Source organism: Myodes glareolus, chromosome 24, assembly GCF_982192425.1.
Source record: "Myodes glareolus chromosome 24, mMyoGla1.1, whole genome shotgun sequence".
Classification (NCBI taxonomy): Eukaryota; Metazoa; Chordata; class Mammalia; order Rodentia; family Cricetidae; genus Myodes; species Myodes glareolus.
Genome location: NC_142049.1, coordinates 178,384 through 202,384, shown reverse-complemented (window position 1 = coordinate 202,384; position 24,001 = coordinate 178,384). Strand labels below are relative to the sequence as shown.

Sequence of the window (24,001 nt, the reverse complement as noted above, 5' to 3'; positions counted from 1 at the left end):
TTATCAGTGGCCAGTACAGAACAGAGTACTGTTTTAACAAGACTATATGTGACTGTCTGTCTTCTGACACTACCTTGTTGAGGCTCACCTCCCATCTCTAGCCCTGTTTCTCAATCTGTAAACTGAGTTATACTATAGCATTTTTTTTTCTTTTTTGGTGCTGGCTATTAAACTCAGTATGTACTCTTATTTCTCTGCCACATCTTCAACCTAAGATGCTTTTCATTTGCTTGAAATTGTGTGTGTGTGTGTGTGTGTGTGTGTGTGTGTGTGTACATGCACATGACATGGCATGACAAACTGAGGGAATTGATTTTCTTTCCACCAAGTGGTTCTGGGGATCAGGCTTGGCAGCAGGTCCCACAATGCATTTTTTCAGTTATTATTATTATTAAAAATTTTCATCTCCTCCCCTCCTTCCATTTCCCTCCCCCTCCCTCCATTCCCCCCCACAATGCATTTTTAATGTGTTATGAAACAGGAGTCAAGAGTCACTGTTTTTCACATGAACATCCATGTCAAATGACACAGCACCACAGCAATTCATTGTCACGTCTGTCATATAATAAATATCCACAGGTAAGATGTTTCTGTGCTTGTATTCTGTTCTGTTGGGTGCTGTGTCTATGCCTGAGCTGCTATCATACTGCCCCCTAAAATATCATAAAGTAATAAAAACCCAGCAATTGGGATTTTACTACGATGAACATGCCAAGGAGCAAGATCAACAGCTGGCAGAACAATCTTCAGCATGCATGATTCCAAACTAAAAAACTCAGAGACAACCAATGATAACTCTGTATCCTTTACAGCTCTGCTGTGGCCCATGTGTGTACACACGACCCTCACAGCTCTGCTGTGGCCCATGTGTGTACACACGACCCTCAGAGCTCTGCTGTGGCCCATGTGTGTACACACGACCCTCACAGCTCTGCTGTGGCCCATGTGTGTACACACGACCCTCAGAGCTCTGCTGTGGCCCATGTGTGTACACACGACCCTCACAGCTCTGCTGAGGCCCATGTGTGTACACACGACCCTCACAGCTCTGCTGTGGCCCATGTGTGTACACACGACCCTCACAGCTCTGCTGTGGCCCATGTGTGTACACACGATCCTCACAGCTCTGCTGTGGCCCATGTGTGTACACACGATCCTCACAGCTCTGCTGAGGCCCATGTGTGTACACACGATCCTCACAGCTCTGCTGTGGCCCATGTGTGTACACACGATCCTCACAGTTCTGCTGTGGCCCATGTGTGTACACACGATCCTCACAGTTCTGCTGAGGCCCATGTGTGTACACACGATCCTCACAGCTCTGCTGTGGTCCATGTGTGTACACACGATCCTCACAGTTCTGCTGAGGCCCATGTGTGTACACACGATCCTCACAGCTCTGCTGAGGCCCATGTGTGTACACACGACCCTCACAGCTCTACTGTGGTCTATGTGTGCTCACCTCTAGCACTTTCACCAAGTGTCTGTATCTGCCAATGCCATGAGTAGGCTTTGTCCTGTAGTGCCGACTGGACCTCAGTACAACACCACCTAAGGGAAAACAAGACAAATCCAGAGACAAGGAACATACGTATTAAGGTAGTTCTTGTTTATCCACAGTTTCCCTTTCTTTAGTTCCTACTAATTAGCTTTCTTTGGGAAAGTCTCTCCTGAAAAGTCAAAGGTGGTCAAGGGAACAAAATATATTTTAATGAGACTCTCATTTCTTCTTGTTCCTCAACAAGCAACATCTTTTGACATTTTTGTTTCTTGGTTTATTTGGTTTTGTTATTGTTAGTTTTTATCTATCTATCTATCTATCTTTGAGAGCAATGGCTCAGCAGGTAAGGGTGCTATTGCCAAACTTGATGGCTGAGTTCCAACTCCAGGACCCAGATGTAGAAAGAGAGAATGAATCTTGAGATCTGTCTTCTGTCATCCATATGTGTGCACACACACACCACAGACCACAAATCCTCCATACATACATACCTCAGACCATATTTTTCTTAAGATAGGATTTCACTTTGTAGCCCAGGCTAGAACTCACTATGTGGCCCAAGATGGCCTGAAACTCATAGCCTTCACTCCTCCTCCCTCAGCCTTCAAAGCGCTGAGATCACAAGTGTAAGCCACCACTCCCAGGCCTATTTGAGGTTTTCTGATGAAGACTACGGAGAAAAGGAAGCAGGCAGAAAAAAAAAAAAATCAGGAATTTCTATGAACTTTAAGAAATCATGCAGTACTGTACACAGCTCAGCTGCTCACCACTTGCCTAATACTCCCAATTCAAGTTTGAGCCCAGCTACCACAAAGAAACAAAAAAGTGTGATTTATTTGTGTTTATAGCACAATATTCAATATATATTTTAAGTGAACATCGTCCCTCCCAAATCTAGGTTTAGGTATATATGCCATTATTAAGAAAAAGCGGGGACTTTCTACACATGCATACTGCAGTGGGCTCAGCAGGAGGACTCACTGCCAATATCTTGCTTTCAAACACACACACACACACACACACACACACACACACATACACACACACATTTTGTTGGTTTTTCTAGTCTCTTTGAGTCATCATTCTTATTTTTATTCATAAATAAAAATAAAATGGCAGTGTGATGGTTAGCATTAACTGTCAGCTTGACAGGACTAGAACTACCAAAAGAGCAAGTCTGTGAGGGGTTTTCTAGATTAGGTCAACTGGGTGTCACCATTCCATGGCTTGGGTTGGAGGGCTATACTAAAAAGAGAAAGCTGGCTGAGAACTGGCATTCATTTCTCTGCTTCCTGACTGTGTAACAGTGTAACCAGATGTCTCTTGTTCCTTCCACCATTCCTTCCCCACCATGCCAGACCATGTACCTTCCAACTGTGAAACAAAGCAAACTCTCCCTTACTTAAGTTGTTTCTTGTCAGGTATCTGCCTGGAACAATGAAAAAATTAACTAATACAGGTAGTTCACAAAATTTGGTGAAATGACCAAGTCATTCTATGTATGAGGTAGAATTACCACTTACACTTGGGTCTATTGGACTATGAAGTTCATGCTGATAACCACTAGGTCATAAGATTTGACTATCTATAATAATATACTAACTATAATATAACATAATAACATAGTCTTCACAGGCAAATAAGAGTTTTTTAGAGGAAAAATGAAAGATGAGTGTTATAGTTGAAAAAATAGCATATAAAGAATAGCATGTAGGGCACATGCAGGAAGCAGGAAGCCTGTGAGTGTGGCTGACGTGAAGTGAGTGGGTCCTACTGAAGATATTACAGGGCTGAAACCAGCAAACCTGGGCCTTGTTAAGGGTTTGGATCTCATCATGAACAGCAATAAACAAATAAATTATATTTATGTTATTTTTAAATGATTTGTCTTTATTTTGTGTATGAGTATTTTGTTTGCATGTATATGTGTACCACATGCAGTTACTACCTGCAGAGGCCAGAAGAGGGAATTAGATTCCCCTGGAACTAGAGCTAAAGATGGTTGTGAGTCAAGTCTTCTGCAACAGCAGCAAGTGCTCTTAACTTCTGGTCCATTGTTCCAGTCCCATTATGTTTTTAAATGTTTGTTTCAGTTGTTGTGTGGAGGGAGTGGGAAGGAGTACACACAGAGCATTAGTTACGCGTCGCTAGGTGTCACTGTTCCTGATTACACCCTCATAGCTTTACTCCACCTCTACAGCCACAATACAGTCCTTCATTTATAATTTATAATTATTACTTTTTCATTAATTCAGTCATTTATCTATTTTATACATGTAATTTTTAGAAGCATTCACTATTGGCCAGATACTATACAGTCAGTCCTGAATGAGGTAGAAAAGGGTTTTGTTATATTTTTTAATGCTTGATGGCTTTTCACTGTTTGAAGATGACATTCCTTAGCTAAGCATTTTAAGGACCTTGACTTTATAATCCAGGTAAAATTACTTTATGTCATCTCCTATTCTGTAGGTTCTACTGGCAGTCTACAGAGTCTTGTAGCTACCATGTCTTGTAGCTACCATGTCTTTGATGAGGGGCTGTCACTCTCATCTTGGTGACATTATTCTGTAGCCGTAAACACACAAAGATCAAGAGATCAGTTTCAAAGTTAGAGCTCCCTCATACCTGCCTGAATTATATAATAAAACATAATTTGTAAATTAAAAACCCAGATGCCAATCATCGTGCTTAATCATAGAGACATTCAATTATCCATCAGTGACTTCAAAAAGTAGACAGGAAACTGATCTTAGAGATGATGATGCAGCTTAAGTTGCAAGGGTTGCAAATGCTTGCCTCAGTCTCTCCTCTTCAGGAATTCCTTGGCAAGGAGACATTCTTAAATTCAGTTTGGGGTAATTCCTATAATTAGAGCAGATGGTAATTAAAAACCTGGCTTAAACTACTGTTAAATTAACCATTTCTCCCTTAAATAAAACATTTGGGTCAAACTGTTAGTAGTTAAGCTGTTTAATTAGCCAGTTGTTTTTACTGTAAAATGTGTAAGTTTGAAAGCCTCTTATTCTCAGTAAATTCAATTGGGTTCTTTGCCTCTACCCTGTGTCACTAAGTTGAGTTTCCTGTTGTCTCACTAATCTCCCAGCCTCCTGAGAAGAAAGACTACTCTTCACTGACAAAGACACAAAACTGAAGGCGTAAGTCACAAACAATCCCACACCAGTTTGGAATTATGATTAAAAGAATGGTTATTTATTTAAAGGGGAAAAACTTACAGATCACCGACCCAGACAACAGCCCTCTGCGTGATCAGGAAAGGAGTCTAGGAGCCAGAAGCAGAGCCGGAGGCCAGAGAGAGAATGGAGGACAGCCGCTGCTTATTTAAAGAGAGAGAGACCACACCCCAATGGGCTGGTATCTCAGCAGCTATTGGCTGAAGGAGCTGAAGGAGCTCCCACAGCACCTCTCCCTTTTGTTTAAGTAAGAGAGTTCTAAACCTACTACAAAATTATATACAATAAGTACAAATATCCTATTTTAACAAGCTTAAGTCTTGTATAATAAATAACTTGGACAAGTCATGAGAGGAAAGTAACTACATTTATATAGTCTTCAACCCCATCCAAAAACTGAGAAGGGAAATAATGTTACCTGAATAATTAGGAAGTCCAATCAAACAACTTCCAAAACATGCAACAAATCACAGAGACAACTGGCTACCTGGGCAACCACCCAAAGTCACGTTTGCAGCATTGAAGCAACCAACTTTGGCTAAGGCCTGACGTAACTGACATACCATTTTCAAAGGTAAGAAACTTTTCAAAACTATCTTACCCTGTCTTGGCAGGATATGACAGTCCCGTTTTATCCATTTACGGATACACTGTATCTCTGTCAGTAGTTGAGGTATGGGCATTTCTTTACCCAAAGGCCAGTTCTGCCAAGAAGAAAGGCTCCAGGTGACGTGTCTTTGGTGCTCAACATTCTCTAGGGAATAGATTGATATTGCCAGGAGCAATTTTGTCTCACTACCATGGAACTCTGAGTTAGATTAAAGGCCATTTTCTACAGCTCTTTGAAGAGGTTAAAGATTATCTATCTATATTGAATATAATCTCTATGTATCTAAAGAACCTGATTAGTCTAATTATAAATAACAAACATAAATGACTATTAATCTATATAATTCTCAATACCTATCTAACTTAAAGACTAAGACAATAAACAACTGTGCAATAAATGAGGACAATATGACCTCCAAATGTAAACACTATACAAGTATACATTGCAATATGGTAAATATATATAAATCAATACAATATATATATCAATACATAAAAATGTTTTAAACAGAGGTGGAAGCATGCATACAATAGTCAATATAATTTAACTTTGTATCAATATATTTGTCTAAAAACAGTAACTCACAAGTACCAATCTATTATCCCATCATCCAATTATCCCTCTTTTTTTTTAAAGATCCCTGAGCTTATAAAATTCCTCCCCCAACCCTCAACCATATACTAATTATAATCAACGCCTAAATGATGTCCCTAAACCCAAGGACAAACTTTACTGGGAGGGGGGACGTCATGGGCTGTCATGGGGGCAACGTTCTTTCTGGGAAATCCTGTGAAAGTAAAATGATGGTTAAATTTCAAGATTAATGTCTGGTAAGATTGCAAATAGTCTCTATGAGTTCAAGGACAGCCTGGTCTACAGAGTTATTCCAGGACAAAGATATACAGAGAACCTGTCTCAAAAAAGTAAAAGTAAAAACAAAAGAAATAGAGGTTATAGTAAAGCCACATAAAGATGGAAAATACACAGAGAATCGTGATACTGTACGCTATTATACTCTCTTTGAATTATTTGAATGCTGAGGAAGGAGCAACAGCTGCTAAAAGATATTTGCTTATAAATGCTGAACTAATCCAAGATAGATATTTTAAAAATAATTTGACTTCAAAATTGAAGTCAAAAGGTATGTTATTTTGGAGAAGAGAATTTGCTTTTGTTTCCACAGGAAATAAAAGACTGTAGATTCATTCTGAATTAAGAAAAATCCAGTTTGATCAAAGAAGACCACCTGAGAAGTCTCCGGTAGGAACAGATGGCCTGGATGTCTGAGTTCTACATCCAGAACAGATTCAAGATGCTGCCTTAGGTGATCAAGACTCACAGGATACTCCAGTCAGGACTTGATGATAATTCTAAATTTTCTTTAGGTCCCCATAAGATTATCAGCACCCCCAACCAGCGGGAAGTAGCCTGGAAAACTACATCCACATTCCCCAAAAATGGACTATGGATATTTTCCTTTGTTTTTTTTTTTTTAAAAAAAAAAAGAGGGGGAAGTGATGCGGGAGAATTGTCTGTACTCTGATAATCATGTTTTAAATAAATGCTGATTGGCCAGGCAGGAAGTAGAGGTGGAGCAAAGAGAACAGGAGCATTCTGGGAAGCAGGAAGCTCCCTCTGGCAGTTCTGCCCAGGCCACTAAAAAAGCAAGATGTAATCTGCCTGGCTGAGAAAGGTACTGAGCCATGTGGCTAACATAGATAAGAATAATGGGTTGATATAAGTTATAAGAGTTAGCAAGAAGCCTGAGTTAATGGGCCAATCAGTTTTATAACTTATGGAGATCTCTGTGTGATTCTCTTTTGGACTTGCTGGTTGTGGGGTACTGGGTGGGACAGACACCCCAACAAGCAGTCCCTCTTGTTACACAAAACCCCGTTTTCAGATTAAAAATACTTCATTTGCCACAGTTGTAAGATGTAAACCCATACTGATTTTTCCCCTTTCCTCTGTCTGTTCCACCACAACTGTCTTTCAGAATTTTTGCTTACTAACAAGGGAACCAAACCTGTCAATCTAGGATAAGATAAACAAGTCTGTTGTCATCATTTCTCTTTAAAAATTGGAACAAGCATTTTCAGCATGGCATGCAGGTAGAGAAAGGGGATGAAACTGGAATAGCATCAGCCAAGAATCTTATTACAGCATATTCTCTTTAGTCAATAGAGTCAAGTCCCCCAAGGACAGAAAAAATACTAGCACCTGGGAAACACTATATGCTCAATGTAAATTTAAAAAACAAAACAAAAATGGTTCTATACATATTCTACCAAAGTGGTCTGTAATGATTTGTTCCTAGTAGCTGCCCACGTTGTTTTCTCAAGATCTCTTTTTGTCCTCCCCTCAGTGCTTCTTAGACCTGAACACACCATATTCCTTTCTATCTTTCACTCATGCTGTGGTCAGAGCACTCTGAGCTCCCTTCATTTACTTTCTTTTATATATTTACTTTGAACTACCATGTCCAAATAAGTAAGAAAAAGAGAGTGACCATAAACAGGCCTTTCCTTGGACAAAGAGCAGCTGAGGTGGTACCCAAAGTCCATATATTAAGTGGGTGAGGGTAGAAACAAGGTACTGTTCTTTATTCTTCTGAACATAATTTTGAAATTGTATACAGCCTGCATTGGCTGGAATTAGGTATATAGCGAGGATGTCCTTGACTGATTGATCCCACTGTCTCCATCTCCTAGGTGCTGGTATTATAGGCACATACCACCATGACTAAGATGCTGAGGACAGAATCTAGGGCTTTGGGTATGCTAAGCAAGCACTGTGCCTACTGAAATATAACTCCAGCTCCAAAATGGAATACAGCCTCATCATCATGCCTGCCAGGTGTGATGACACACACCTATAAGTTCAGCACATAGGAGGCTGAGACAGAAGAAACTCTTTAAGTTTAAGAACAGACTTGGCTACATAATAAGTTAAAAGGCCAGTCTTTGTCTCAAACAAATCGTAGGGTAAAGGAGATCTAACTAAGCATGAAATAAAACTTAGAAATCAAAGATTAATAAATTTACTTATATGAGAATGTAAAACTTCTGGTCATTAAAAAAACAAAGTCACTGGGTAGTAGTGATTTTGGCACATGCCTTTGATCCCAGCACTCAGGATGCAGAGACAGGCGGATCTCTGTGAGTTTGAGGCCAGCCTGGTCTACAGAGTGAGTTCCAGAACTGGCACCAAAGTTACAGAACACCACCACCAAAACAAAACAAAACAAAAAAACAAAAACAAAAAAAAATCATGGCACAGCTGACTGGAAAACATAAAGTATATAAAATAAAAAAGTGCTAATTGTCTATTAAAAGCTTTTACAGGGGCTGGAAAAACAACTTCACCATTAAGAACACTGGCTGCTTTCCAGAGGATTCAGATCCAATTTCTAGCACTCCAGGCAGTAACTGCAGTTCCAGGGGAGCCATGGCCCTCTTGGGTTCTCTCTCATTTCTCCTTAACCAATGCTTATCAATTTTTTTCTTTTCTTTTCTTTTTTAAAACTTTTTTAAAAAAAGTATTGAAACCACTGGGCACTTGTGGTGTGTGTCTTTTTAATCCCAGCACTTGGAAGGTAGACACAGGCAGATCTCTGGGACTTTGAGGCCAGCCTGGTCTACAGAGCAAGCTCCAGGACAGGCTCCAAAGCTACAGAGAAACCCTATCTCGAAAAAACAAACACAAGAACAACAAAAACCAACCAAACAAAAAAGCTGCAACCTTTTAAGAGTTTTTCTTTTTTTTTCTTTTCTTCTGAGAGGGGTCTCACTATGTAGCCCTTGATGACATACAGCTTTCTATTTAGACCCGATTGGCTTCAAAGTTGGAGAAACTCTACTGCCTTTTTCTCTCAAGTGCTGAGATAAAAGGCATGTGAGATCACACCACTCTACCTGGCTGACATATGATCTTTTAAACTTTCTATACTTTTTAATCTTACAAAATAACTAATAAAATTACCTTCTGACAATTTTTTTTTGATTTATTTAGTCTTCAACTTGTTAAAAGTAATGTTGGGTCACAGATATAGTGAGTTACAGTACTAAACTAGGGTCCTCTGCAGGAGCAGCATACATTCTTAACCATCTCTCCAGCTCCAAGACAATAATCATCTTCATGTTGGGATGATAGCTCTGTTGTAACATGAGGGCCAGCTTGTTGGGGTTTCTGTCCCGCCCAGTACCCCAACAAGCCAGCAAGTCCCAAGGAAAATCACACGGAGTCTACATCAGGTTATAAACTGATTGGCCCATTAGGTCAGGCTTCTTGTTAACTCTTATAACATATATTACCCCATTATCCTTATCTATGTTAGCCACATGGGCTCAGTACCTTTCTCAGTGTGACAGCTTACATGTTGCCTCTTCGGTGTTCTACGCAGGAATGGCAGAGGAACCTCTCTGCTTCCCAGAATTCTCCCAGTCTCTTTGCTCCACCCCTACTTCCTGTCTGGCTTTCCCGCCTATACTGCCTGCCTGGCCAATCAGCGTTTTATTAAAATATGATTGACAGAATACAGATAATTCTCCCGCACCATTTCCCTCTCTTTTTTTTTTTTAAACAAAGGAAAAATACCCATAATCCATTTGTTGGGATTGTGGGCGTAGTATTTCAGGCTACTTCCTGCTGGTTGGGGGCGCTGATAGTCTTAAGGGGACCTAAAGAAAATTTAGAGTTATAGTCAAGTCCTGACTGAAGTATCCTGGGAGTCTTGATCATCTCAGGCAGCAGTCTTGAATCAGTTCTGGATGTAGAACTCTGTCATCTGGGCCATCTGTTCCTGTCGATTTCTCAGGTGGCCTCCCTTGGTCAAAGACGATTTTTCTTAACTCTGAATAAATCCATAGCCTCTCATTTTCTGTGGAAACAAAAGCAGAATCTCTTCTCCAAAGTAACATACCTTTTGACTTCAGTTTTGAAACCAAGGTATTTTCAAAATACCTATCTTGGGTTAGTTCAGCAGCATTTATAAACAAAAGTCTTTTAGCATCTATTGCTCCTTCCTCAGCATTCAAACAATTCAAAGAGAGCATAATAACACACAGTATCAAGATTCTCTGTGTATTTTCCATCTTTATGTGGCTTTATTTCAACCTCTATTTCTTTTATTTTTACTTTTAACTTTTGGCTTTTGAGACAGGTTCTCTGTATATATCTTTGTCCTGGAATAACTCTGTAGACCAGGCTGTCCTTGAACTCACAGAGATCCTTCCGTCTCTGCCTCCCCAGTGCTCGGCTTAAAGGTGTGTGCTACCACACCTTGAACTCACAGAGATCTGTCTCTGCCTCCCAGGCATTGGGATTAAAGGTGTGTACCACCACACCTTGAGGTCACAGAGGTCAATCTACCTCTGCCCCTTGAAATCACAGAGGTCAATATGCCTCTGCCTCCCAGGCATTGGGATTAAAGGTGTGCACTATCACACCTTGAACTCACAGAGGTCATTCTACCTCTGCCCCTTGAAGTCACAAAGGTCAATATACCTTTGCCTCCCAGGCATTGGGATTAAAGGTGTGTACCACCACACCCCATGTCTCCGTTTTCTTCTTTTTTTATTTTTAATGACTTTAACCTTTAGCCTGCATATATTTTTAACACACTGTAAACCATTTAGAGGTTTTCTTCCTCTTTGAATTTCTCTTTACTGTATATCTCTCTTTTTCTGACCACATGAGCCTTTAATTTACTAAGCAATATGGAGAGCAGTGGCTTTGACGGCTAGATCCAGCCCACTCCCCAGCTCTCCAGTCTCATGGCTGAGATACCAGTCAGAACTGTGTTCACTGCCACAACTCTATGGCATTTCAAGGTCCTTGCCAGCAAGCTGCAGCAGTCTGCTCACAGACCACACTCAGTTGGACTGCCTGTCCCAGTCCGAAAGAGTCAGAGTTTGCCCTGGCAGGACAGCCCAGAAAGATGGCTATTTAAAACAGCGCAGCTTTTATCCTGCTATGGCTGAGAGCTGAAAAGCATGCGGTCAGCTTTTCATCAACACAGTTTAAGTGCTTCGTGGCAGGACCTCTTAAAAGAGCTGAAAGGTTTTGCAGCTAAAGCTGAGTCAGGAAGCCTCCCTTAGATGAGAGCACTTGCTTGCCTCTAGCAAGCAGAGCAGACCCGAGAAATTGCTGCTACCAAGAAACCATGCATAATGCTGTTATTTTGTTCTAGAATTACTTCCCAAGCTGTCTCAGGCTTTATGTGGATACAGTTGTCCACACGTTGGCGCCATATGTAGCATGAGGGCCGGCTTGTTGGGGTATCTGTCCCTCCCAGTACCCCACAACTGGCAAGCCCAAAGAAAATCATTCACAAGACTTCATAAGATTATAAACTGATTGGCTCATTAGGTCAGGCTACTTATTAGTTCTTATAACTTATGTTACCCCATTATCCTTATGTACGTTAGCACACGGCTCAGTACCTTTTTCAGTTGTCAGCTTACATGTTGCCTCTTCGGTGGTCTGCGCACGAGTGGCAGAGGAACTTCCCTGCTTCCCAGAATTCTCCTGTTCTCATTGCAACACCTCTACTTCCTGTCTGGTTTTCCCGCCTATACTGCCTGCCTGGCCAATCAACATTTTATTAAAATATGATTGACAGAATACAGACAATTCTCCCACATCACTCTGTCAATGAAGTGTTAGTCTTGCAAGCATGAGGATCTGAGTTCAGGTGCCTAGTGTTCACATAAAAAGTTAAGCACTAGTCAGGCAGTGGTGGCACACACCTTTAATCCCAGCACTTGGGAGGCAGAGACAGGAGGACCTCTCTGAGTCTGAGGCCAGCCTAGTCTACAAAGTGAGTCCCAGAATAGTTAGAACTGTTCCACACGAAAACCATTGAAAAATCAAAAATAAGAATAAAATAAACATAAAAAAATTAAAAATTAAGCACTGCAGCACAACCTCCCTCCCCACTAGTGAGGAGCGAGAGGGGAAGACAGGAGGGTCCCTGGGACTTGCTAACTAGTCTAGCTGAAATCAGTGAGCTTCAGGTTAAATGAGGCACACTCTCTTGAAATTGTACACAAATTGAGGAAAATAGTTAACACCAATCTCTGGCATACACACATAAAACACACACACACACACACACACACACACACATGAAGCTGGTATTTGGGGAATCCTAACTCTGGGTCTAAAACTAAAGCTGTGTCTGTCCACTTCTGCAACCATTCTAATTATTACCATATTTAAAGTCTCTTACATATTGTCTTGCGCACTATGAGTTCATATTTGTTCTTTTTCTTATTCCTTTATCTCTGGTACTCATTAGTTACATGACAAACAGCTGTTGAGAGCACAAAAGTCTTGTGCTCACAGACAGCACCAGGGATGTTAGACACACAGGGTCTTCAAGGGAAAAGATGTACAACATGTTTTCTGCCCAAATGACTGGGAATGGAGGTGGCTAATAGCCTAGGAGATTCTTGCAATATCTGTAGGGCCAGACATGGGGCATGCCTTTAATCCCAGCACCTATAAACTCAAGGGAAGAGAATCTCTAAGGCCAACCTAGATGATACAGTAAGGTTTTTTTTTTTTTTGGTCTCAAAAGCAAGTCAGTGGGTAGTGGTATGCACAACTTTAATCCCAGTACTTGGAGACAGGGATAAGTGAATCCCTGAGTTTAAGGCCAGCTGGGTCTACAAAGTGAGTTCCTGGACAGCCAGGGTTACACAGAGAAACCTTATCTCAAAACAAACAAACAATCACCGAAGAAGGAAGTGACAGACTTTTGTAACCCAAACTCACAACAGGGTTCTTGCTCTAACCACTCCATGTTCTTGTCCATGGTCGTAGCCTATGAAAGGAGGATCTGGCCCCTGCCACCCACCGAAAAAATTCATTAGACATTCTAGACAAAAATCACTGTAGAGTGCTAGAAGGTCATTTCCAGAAAGCAGACCATACCAAGAAATAATCACTTACCTGCAGAACAAATGGGATTCTCTCTCAAAATTCTGAATCTAAAATGAGAGGAAAAGTATGTTGAATATAACTAGATATTCACATTTATTTGCAGTATTACTATAGCCTTTATGTTCTATGTTAGGATATGCTAACAGAAGATGCTTCCTTAGTCTCTCCTTCCACAAACATAATTAAGCACCTATTATATAGCAGTTAAGTGGTCCTGAAGATGCAAATACTAAGTACAGCATCTCTTATAAGGTCCACTTGGGAATGGTAAATACAAACAAATGAGAAAGCACTGATCTAAAACAGAAATACGTACAAGAGTCAAAAGAAGTATGGTCTCTTCAACCAGGAAGGTGGTAATAGGGAAATAGAAATATTTAAAGTGAGTTTTTTAAATTTAGGAACTAGAGGATGGAAAAATAGCTCAGAGGTTAAAAGTACTTGCTGCTCTTGCAAAGGACCCAGGTTCAGTACCTAGCATCCACACAGCAGATCTCAACTGTCTATAACTTCAGTTCTAGGAAATCCTTGTCCTCTTCTGGTCTCCCTGGGCAACAGGCATGCACATGGTACACATATATACATGCAGGCAAACTATTCATACACATAGAATGTTTTTAAAAATTTCTTTCTCTAGGGGCTGGAGAGGTGGCTCAGTGGTTAATACCCCTCCCTGACTAATCTTTGAGAGGACCTGGGTTCAGTCCACATGGGAGCTAACAATTGTGTCTAATTCCAGTTCCAAGGGGACCTGATACTATCTACATGCTGGCAAAACACCTGTAATATAAAATAAAAATAAATAAATAAATCTAAAAAAAATCTTTTTCTTCTGAACTCAGTTGCTTCAGGACCTTCGGACTACCGTGTAGATATGGTCAAGTCCAAGAACCACACCACACAAAACCAACTCTGAAAATGGTACAAGAAACCCCAGTCACAGCTTTAATTCCAGCATTTGGGAGGAAGAGGCAGGTGGATTTCTGAGTTCAAGGTCAGCCTGGGCTACAGAGCTAGTTCCAGGACAGTTAGGGCTACATGCATAAGAAAAGGGGGGGGGGAGGGAGGAGAGAGAACAGTCACAAAGAAATGAATTTCTTAAGGAGATAAACATGTTGTGGAATATTCCTTTACACGGTGTGAAGATATGTCACTGTGATTGGTTTAATAAAAAGCTAAACAGACAACAGGCAGGATTTTCGGGGCAGAGAGAAAGCTGGAAAGAAAGCACATTGTCAGCCAGACACGGAGAAAGCAGGAAAGTAGCATGGGCTGTATAGAATAAAAGCAATAAAGTCACAGGGAAGCACATAAATTAATAGAAATGGATTAATTTAAGTTTTGAGCTAGTTAGAAACAAGCCTAAGCTATCAGCTGAGTTTTTATCATTAATAATAAGTCTCTGTGTCATTATTGGAGAGCTAGCAGTCCGACTTCATTGACCCTAAGTTCCTGAGGAATATGCGCTTTGTCAAGAAGCACAAGGAAGGCAGATGATGCAAACAATGTGAAGGCAATGAGGACATGTGAAGAGGCCATTAAAGCCCTTGTGAAGCCTAAGATGGTTGGCAAGCTCAAAATGCTCACCCCAAGCTTGGGAAGCAGACTCAAAACTACATGGTCAAGAGTTGCAGGCTTGCCAAAGTCCAAGGTTCAAACCAAGACAGAAGATACAGTTCTAGCTTAGGTGCAGGTTTCAGTTTCAGCTCAGGTCCCAAAGGCCTGAAAGGCCCTACAGAAAAGGCTTCTATCTGCCAATGTGAAGACAAGATGGACTGGTCTGACACACCTACACAATATTTATAGATGCTCAGTGTCCTATGTTGTTTTTACAAATAACTTGAGGCAAAGTTTGTTAAAAAAAAAACTTAAAAAAATAAAAGTGACTATGGGCTGGGGTGTAGCTCAGTGGTAGAGGGATTGTCTAGCATGCCCAAAGCCCCTAATAGTGCAAAAACCAAGAAAAGGAGGGACAGGAGAGGAAGGGAACTGATCTCAATTACTTAGCTGTTTATGATAGGAAAAGAATTGAGGATGAAGTATGAAAAGGTGTAACAGGATATGAGTAGAACTTAAGTGGGAGATAAGAGGACAGGGAGGAAAATTCAGGCTGGAGAGGTACCAGGTCATGAAAAAGCCCATAATCTGTAAATTATAGAATTTCCTGTGTAGAAAAGGGAACACTCCTCTGAGTTTTAAAAAAACTCGACTGTTGGTAGAGGCCACTCGTTTGTTCCCAGCTGCCTAGACCCAAAATAATCACTCAGAAACTTTATTATTTAAATCACCGTTTGGCCAATCACTTAAGTGTATTTCTGGCTAACTCTTACACCTTAAATTAACCTATTTCTATTAATCTGTGTATCGCCACGTGACTGTGGCTTACCTTTACTGGCAAGGTCTGTCCCCTGCAGGCACTACATGACTTCTTCCTGACTCCACCTATTCTCTCTCTATATCTTTTCCAGGCTGGCTATAATCTGTTAAGCCATTGGCCAAAAGCAGCTTCTTTATTCATTAACCAATAAAAGCAACACATAGACAAAAGGACTTCCCAAACCACTCAGCAACAAATAAGAGATGAAATGGGAAGCCGTGAGACTAAAGCAGATGAGCCTTGCAGTGGAAGACTAGACTATGAGAGGATGGAGGGAAGGGGACAGCAATGAGAACTAGGCTGCACGGGGGTCAGGAGAACAGGACAGTCAGACAACTCCGGTCTAGCTGAGTAGGTATCTGTAGCATTCTAGTTTCTATATTGAGAAGCTTTGAAACAAAACTGTGGTACAAACAAATCTGTAATGGAATGCTGACTGAACCATTTCTAAACCATGACATTAAGCAAGTTGTTTGATGTCACTGTAGTTCTGTTATTTCATCCTTAACACACAGGTAATAACAGATAATCTCATAAGGCTGAAATGCTATCTTAAACTGAGTCAGTTTCTTATTTTATGAAATGATGGCATTTGTATTTGTTCTATAATATTTTTGTGAAGGTTGGAGATAAGATATAAAATGCCTTGGTGTCATTGCAGTTGTTTATTAAAATAGATAAATAATGATGAAAAATATATTGAAATGGAAAGAGAGTAAAAAGAAAAAGGCTTCAATAGATGTGATTTTAAAACAAAAAATGTTGGATTTGAAACCCAATTCTAATTTATATAAGCTATACCATTTTAAAGCAATAGATTTCACTTTCTTTAGACTTCAGTAACTAAATGCCATAGGCGATGATAAGGATTATAAAATTTATTTTGAGTAAGACAATATAATAGTATACCAAGACTGAATTTAGAACTACCTAAACTACCTAAATTCTCTGGGTATGTCTTGGGGGGGTGTTCCCAGAGAAGTTTAACTGACAGCTTTCACCTCTCACTGATTCAGGAAGCCATGCCTTCTCCACCACAATGGACTGACCGTACATTCAAACTGTAAGTCAATCCTTATTTGATAATAATACTAAGATCATAGTTAATAAAGATAGCTTACCATTTGAAAATTCTGAGCAGAGGAATGATGTAATTGAAAACATTTTGAAAGAATCACTCCAATTTCAGTATGAAGGGGGGAAAAAAGTAAACATGGAGAAAATATGAGGAGCTGATTCCCAAGAGCTTAGCAAAACTGGAAGCCTTAGACTAAAAAGGCTGTAAGATATGGTTTGACTCTGTAAATGTTACAGTGGAGCCAATAGGCTCTGTTGATAAATGATGAAACTGTTGTCTGGGTTTCTGTTCTCCCACCATGTCCACAGCCATTTAGCCCCAAAGAAATCACACAGAGGTCTATATTAATGATAAACTGATTGGCCCATTAGCTCAGGCTTCTAATTAACTCTTATAACTTACATTAACCCATTATTCTTATCTATGTTAGCCACATGGCTTGGCACCTTTTTTAGCGGGGCAATCACATCTTCCTTCTTCTGTGATTGGGACAGGACTGGGGAGGAATGGGCTTCCTCCTTCCCTGAATTCTCTTGTTCTAATTGACCCGCCTCTACTTCCTGTCTGGTTGTCCTGCCTATACTTCTGCCTGGCTATTGGCCAATCACCATTTATTTAAAGCATAATTGACAGAATATAGACAATTGTCCCGCACCAGTGGAACAAGAGAAATGATAGTATCAAGGTAACTCCAAGGTTCTGAACTATGAGATGAATGGAACTGCCTTTTTCTGAATGTGGTGAATGATCAACATGGCAGGGAATTAAAATTTAAAGTGCTTTGCAAATACACAGTGGACATAAAAGCAATATCTATAACAGCTATGAATCTACTGTTGACTGTATTTATCATTAATATAATTACCTCATGACAGAAAAGGCTTGCTTAGAAACAGCATCTTTCCACAGGCCCAGCACCTACAAGACAACAGTCATGTGAGGACCTTAACCTTTCAGAAAGCCAAGCACGTCATCTCACATGGAAACCCCACAGTATATAGACCAAAATGTACCAAAGGGCTCTTACCTGGTAAACACCTAGCATGCAAGCAAACCAAGGTCCTTTTTTTTTTTCTGCCCACTACAGATTTAAAAAAACCAAAACCCCTCTCTCACAATTTTTCATCCCGTTTCCATTTCCAAATTTGATACATTTTTCTAATGTCAACCATAACATATAGATGCCATTCACCACATACTAAGAGGGTCTTTCTTAAATATTCTTTAATTCTAAAACACTGCAAGATAATTTTTGGCAACTAAAGCCCTGAGAGGTTTTACTTCTTAAAGATGGCAGCTAATAAGAGACTGTCTCACTCCAAAGGCTGTGTGTTACAGCACACCAACTCTCTCAATAGCAGCAAGAATAATCACACGACCACATGAGAGAAAACAATACTAAGAGAGGAGACAACCGGTATTTTAACCTCACTCTGCCCTGCTAGCATCTAATGTGAAAGATCAGTGTACTTTCTTAATAAGGAAGAATGTGGCACATAGAAGTTCTTTTTATAAACTGAACAATAAATTCTAAACATCTGAATTTCTGCTCATCATGGGTAATAATTACACTTATTTTGACATGTATATGTAAAATGATTATACAAAAACATAAAAAAATCTGAGACACTGTCCCAGTCAAGACTACTTTAAGGAAATATAATGACTAAATGGGATATAATGTCAGGATGGATATTGGACCAGAAAAGAAATTAGATAAAAACAAAAGAAACATGAATAAAGTATGTTTTTTTGTTAATAATAGGATATCAATACTGGTTTATTATTCATGGAAATTACACTACTAATATATTTTTCCATGTAATTATTTATTTAAGGTTGGAGAGTACACGTGGAGGTAAGAGGACTACTTGAGGAAATTGGTTCTCATCTTACACCATATGGGTCCTAGGAATCAAACTCAGCTTGTCAGGGTTGACAGCAAGTCCCTTTATCTGCAACCAGCTCACAGGCTCTAAAATGTTGATAGAGAAGAGTGGGCTTTATGTGAACTCTTCGTGGTATTGACACTTCTTTTTTCAAATTTAAAGCTATTCTAAAACAGTAACTTATTATTTCTTTATTTATTTATTCGTTATTGTTATGGTACTAGAAAATTCATGCCTTGTGCACTTGGTCAGGCAACGAAGTTTCTTTTTAAAAAGTCCAAGTAAGCAACAAATGCTGTGCTGCATATTAAAAGAAATACAAAATCACAATGTAATGAACACAATGAACTTTAAAGGCAATGTATTAAGTGGAACAAGCCAGCCAGTCACAAAAGATTGAATACTGCATGATAGATTCCCTTTCTATGAAATATTCATAGTGGGCAAGTCTATAGGGAAAGGAAGTAGATTAACAGTTGCCAGGCTGGGAGTGGTGTGGGGATGACAGCTAAGGAGTATAGGTTTGTTCTAGAGTTGATGGAATGATAACACTTATATTAAATAGCCGAAAGAAACTATAGATATTATGTGATGAAATAAAAATGTATGTTTTTTTATTTTTATGTTTATTAACAGCAAGTATGCCTGGCAGGACTTCCTGGGGCTAGAAGTCCTGAGCTTTTGCAGCTTATAGACTTCCCTAAAGATCTGTTCAAAATCAAGAACCATCTCCTGCAGTAAGAGCTTAAGAGGCGCTGACAAAGAAAAGGTTCATATATGACTTCAGTTGACATGCATTATGTCAAACTACTTCTCTGAGACGCTTAATATCATCCAATGACCTCTATGTTGAGCCATCTTCAGCGGTGAGCTTCAGTCCTGTTCCTCTCAGGCATTCATTCACGTTTTGTTTTGGGAAAATTTAGAAATAAATAAATAAATGGAATTCCATGCAGTCATGTATTAATTATCTATTTTGCTGAATGCCTATCCTGTGTCGAAATCACAACACAAGATAAGTATTACTAACCCTATTTTTATAGTGCAGAAAACTGATACTAAATCTACTTCAAAGTCACATAGTAACTCCCCAAAGCTAGAAGAGGATTTAAGGGTTTTCTGGCTCTAAAGTCTATAGTTTCTCCACTATTCTATACCTCCTCTCCCATATGAAGAGATGGTACTTAGTGATATATGTAGCACAAATAATAAAAACCCAGAGACAGATATTGGGATTCAACCTGAAGATCAGAAAAGCAAAGCATCCAAGCCCACCAGAGTTCAGATTTAAAGAGAGAAAGTTCTTCTAGTGCTGGGAGTAGAGGCATGCACCACTACCTGGCCTGTATGGTTGACTAGTGTGGCTGCTTTGCACTGACCTTCAGGCAAGCTTTATTTATTAAAACACAAATAATACACCACTATAGGTACATCATCAGAGGGAGAGCTGATGAAATGGCACAGTGGGTAAAAGTGCTTTCTGGGTAAACTTGATGACCTGAGTTTGATTCCTGGAACTCCTAGTGGAAGAACAAACCAACTCCTGAAAGCTTTCCTCTGACCTCCACATGCCACCATGGCAAGCACACACCTGTACTCTGTGATGTGCATGTGACACACATACACTACACACCACATGCATACACACTCATAATAAAGGTTTTTTTTTTTTTTTTTTTTTTTTTTTTTTTTTTTTTTGAGACAGGGTTTCTCTGTGTAGCCCTAGCTGTGCTGGACCTCAGTCTGTAGACGAGGCTGTCCTGGAACTCAGAGATCCACCTGCCTCTGCCTCTTGAGTGCTTGGATTAAAGGCATGTGCCAGTATTGCCTAGCTAACTATGGCAACTCTTATAAAGAAAACATTTAATTGAGGGTGGCTTGCTTACATTTTCAGATGTTCAGTTCATTGTGATCATGAAGGGAAAAGTAGCAGCATACAGCAGATATGGTGCTGGGGCTGAGAGTGCTACATTTTTCAGTCAACAGGAAGTTGATTGACTCACAATGAGGGAAGTTTGAGGAAAAGAGACCGCGAAGACCATCACTACAGTGACACACTTCCTCCAACAAGGCCGTACCTCCTAACAGTGCTACTCCCTTTGGGGGTCTTTTTCTTTCAAACCACCACAGCTGTGTACCTAATATCCTCTCCTTTAATCCTCGTAAGTTCGGTGAGGTGAATGTTCTTACCCTCATTCATAGGGAAGAAAAACATATATGTGTTATATACTATATAAGTGTAAATCATACTTATCGAGGAGTGAATTAAAATGTCTAATGTAAACAGGCATGGTGGTGTATGCCCTTAATTCCAGTAACTGGGTGAGAGAGAGGCAGAGGGATCTCCATGAGTTTGAAACCAACCTGCTTTCTGTAGAGTTTCCAGAACAGCTGGTGCTATATAGTGAGATTCTGTCTCAAAAAACAAAACAAAACAAAACACCCTTCATGGTTCAGAACCTGAACATTTGCAGACATCTCTAACTGTCAGAAAGGTCTCACACCTAGAAAATCCAAACCAATCTCCCTGTGTCTTCCACAGTTTGAACCTAGTTTCCCACTCTTGTATAACAGAATAAATGCAGCTCTTTTTCATGCTAGCACCTCAAGTATTTGAGTACAATAATCAGTGCTTTCAAGTTTTTCTAAGTTCTCTCAAAAAAATTGCTGCTTCTAGTGTTTCCTTTGTCTATCCTCTTCCAACATGACTGCACTGACTTTCAAAATCTATCTTCCCACAGGCCATTACGAGCACAGATTTTATAACCATTGACATTTAAATGTCCACATCTATTCTGTCTGCTGGGATTGCTTAAAAATATGTGAAGAGCAGCTCGGCAGTGGCGGGGGCCGGCAAGTCTTTAATCCCAGCACTCGGGAGGCAGAGGCAGGTGGATCTCTGTGAGTTTGAGGCCAGCCTGGCCTACAGGAGTTAGTTCCAGGACAGGCACCAAAGCTACACAGAGACACCCTGTTTTGAAAAACAAAACAAAAAAATCAAAACAATGTGAAGATCAAATAAAACTATACAAATGACTACAAGACACCAACATCCCTATTAGCACCATTTTTTTTGTCCCTTACAAAGTATTCATTCTATTTATAGTATCCTCCACCATACTTTTTGTGTTAGTATTCAGACATCTGTACTGGTCCTCTGCTTTAGTCATGAAGAGCATCACCTGTTCATATTCCCTTTTAAAAGGGCCCTGTCCACCTCCCATCTCTCTCTTTCTCTGTCTCCATCTGTCTCTGTTTCTCTCCCTTCTGCTGTTCCTGTCCCCGGAGACTGGTCTCCCCACTCCCCTTCACTCCTTTTACATTCCCTTTTTCTTAAAAAAAAAAGCAAAACCCTCCAGGCGAACTCTGTCTCATGGCATCTTTCTCGTGCTGCTTTTTCTAAATTACGACATTTTTTGTTTTTCTTTTTTTAATTTTTGAGACAGGGTGTCAAGTAGCTTAGGCTAGCCCCAAACTCAATCTGTAACAAATGCTGTCCTTGAACTCCTGATCCTCCTGCTTCTACCTTTCAAGTTGTGGGATTAAATGACAATGCCTGACTTTGTCAGATGATGGCCTTAATGTCAAGTTTCCAATGGCTCTTCTAGAGTATGGGTAATTGGAAGACACATTTTTTTAGAACATTGATCTTCCCTTCCAGCATTCCTTGGAAGAAAGACAAACAGAGCCAGAGAATAGAATGGAATGTTAAAATTGACTTATTTCTATTATCCTTGCACCAGACCTGTTATCACAAATTGGATAACCAGTGAGTCCTTTATAAAGGACAAAAAAAGAAACTCAAATTTAAAGACATTCAAGTGTAGTCCCACATATCCACAAGTGGCAATAATCATATGGATTTATATATACATTTAATAGCTACAATTAATGCCTAAAATAAAATCTCAATATGATAAGAGAGAAAGAATATCAAAAATCTAAGCAGCACAACACACATGAAAAACCCAACTGAGATCTGTTAAATTTGTCATGGGAAGAGAAAAATAGGGACTGGATTTAAGAATGGTGATTTAGCTAGGTCAGTGGTGCATGCCTGCGATCCAAGCACTGGGGAAGCTGAGGCAGGAGGACTGTGAGTCCAAGAGCAGTCAGGGCTACATGGTGAGACCCTAGTCTCATAAAAAGAATGAAGGCGGGGATGGGGGATGTGGGGGACTGGGAGGAGAAGAGGGAGGGGGAAACAAAACAGGATGAAGCAGCTGGTTCTTCTTAAATAAGATTTTGGAAACCAAAGAGTAACAAAATGGTTGGTTCACTCTCTTCTTTGACAGACTCTTAAATAAGATTTTGTAAACAAAAATGTAATCTATCATTTTCATATTCCTCTTCCCACCGAGTAGCTTATTCTTAACCCAACCACTTCAACAAGACAATTTGGTTAAACGTAAAAAAAATAAAATGACCTGCCTAAGGTCAGACAATTCATGGGGACTATGCCGTGGCGTCCTAATTCCCTGTGTGAGCTCTTCCTGGACACAGAACAGCCCGGAGACAAGTGGAGGGGGCGTGGCGCGAGACTGCAAAATTCACCCCGGGCGGAGGGAGGAACTGACCGTGAGGCACCGCAAGGACTGCTGGGAAGGGCATGTTCGCAGAGTTCTAGGCCTGGATAGCTACCCGCCGCCACCTTTTTCTTCTTTTCTGCTTTTTCTTCCCCCTTCCCAGCGCCCTGTGCACGTGAAATCTATGTTACCTTTCCCAGGGTTCCGCTCATTCTTGATTACTCCACCTTCTGATCCGACCGAGAACCCGCCCCGGCAGCCACCACCCCTGGGTTTCTGAAACGCGGCCGGAAAGGTTTTAATCAGGTACGTCTACAAAATCCGACCGAGATTCTCTCTCCTCCCGCAGCGCTTTGGTTCCGGAAGCTTTTTAAACCCAACGACTAGAAATTTTCCTTAATCCCACTGTCAATCCAGGTCGTGTCACGTTCACTGTGATTTCTCTGCGCAGTATTAGTTCCCATTCTTTGTGTTACTCGGGTGCTTTTCACATTATTTTGGTATCACTCCTCTGAGACTATATATTATTTACTGTTTCTTCCCCATATTTGGTTGAAACCCTTTAGGACTCAGATCCTGTCTGATTAATTAATTCCAGCATCTGACATAGAACAGAAATCTTGATTTGCAACCTCGACTTCGGAGTTGATTAACCCCGTGTGAACCTTCCTAACATTCGATTTCCTCATAATAATTGAGAATAACTACCTTTTATTAAGTGGGCCATTGTGTGCAATAATTTGTGCTCACTTAATTCTTCATAAGCTTCCTAGAGAGTTTTACAGAAAAAGCTTTGAGAAATTAAGAGATTTGTCTAGGATAAAGTAACTGAGAGCTAAATTTCAAGCAGTCTTGTTTATGTGAAATACTTTCACTCTG

The 24,001-nt window shown here is 40.2% G+C and overlaps 1 protein-coding gene across 2 annotated transcripts in view; it reads right to left on the bottom strand.

The window, feature by feature from the left end:
- The window catches only part of Mrpl48 (mitochondrial ribosomal protein L48), a 40,342-nt gene extending 16,875 nt beyond the window's left edge, over window positions 1-23,467 (bottom strand). The window contains exons 1-4 of one of the 2 annotated variants that reach the window (XM_048435015.3): window positions 23,314-23,467; window positions 17,573-17,625; window positions 13,262-13,299; window positions 1,463-1,551 (exon numbers count right to left, since the gene is read on the bottom strand). In XM_048435015.3, the coding sequence (XP_048290972.1) occupies window positions 1,463-1,551; window positions 13,262-13,299; window positions 17,573-17,625; window positions 23,314-23,334 (201 nt within the window). In that variant the 5' untranslated portion in view covers window positions 23,335-23,467. The remainder of the gene's footprint in view (window positions 1-1,462; window positions 1,552-13,261; window positions 13,300-17,572; window positions 17,626-23,313) is intronic. The other variant, XM_048435014.3, reaches the window with a different exon arrangement.
- Between the last annotated feature and the right edge of the window lie 534 nt (window positions 23,468-24,001).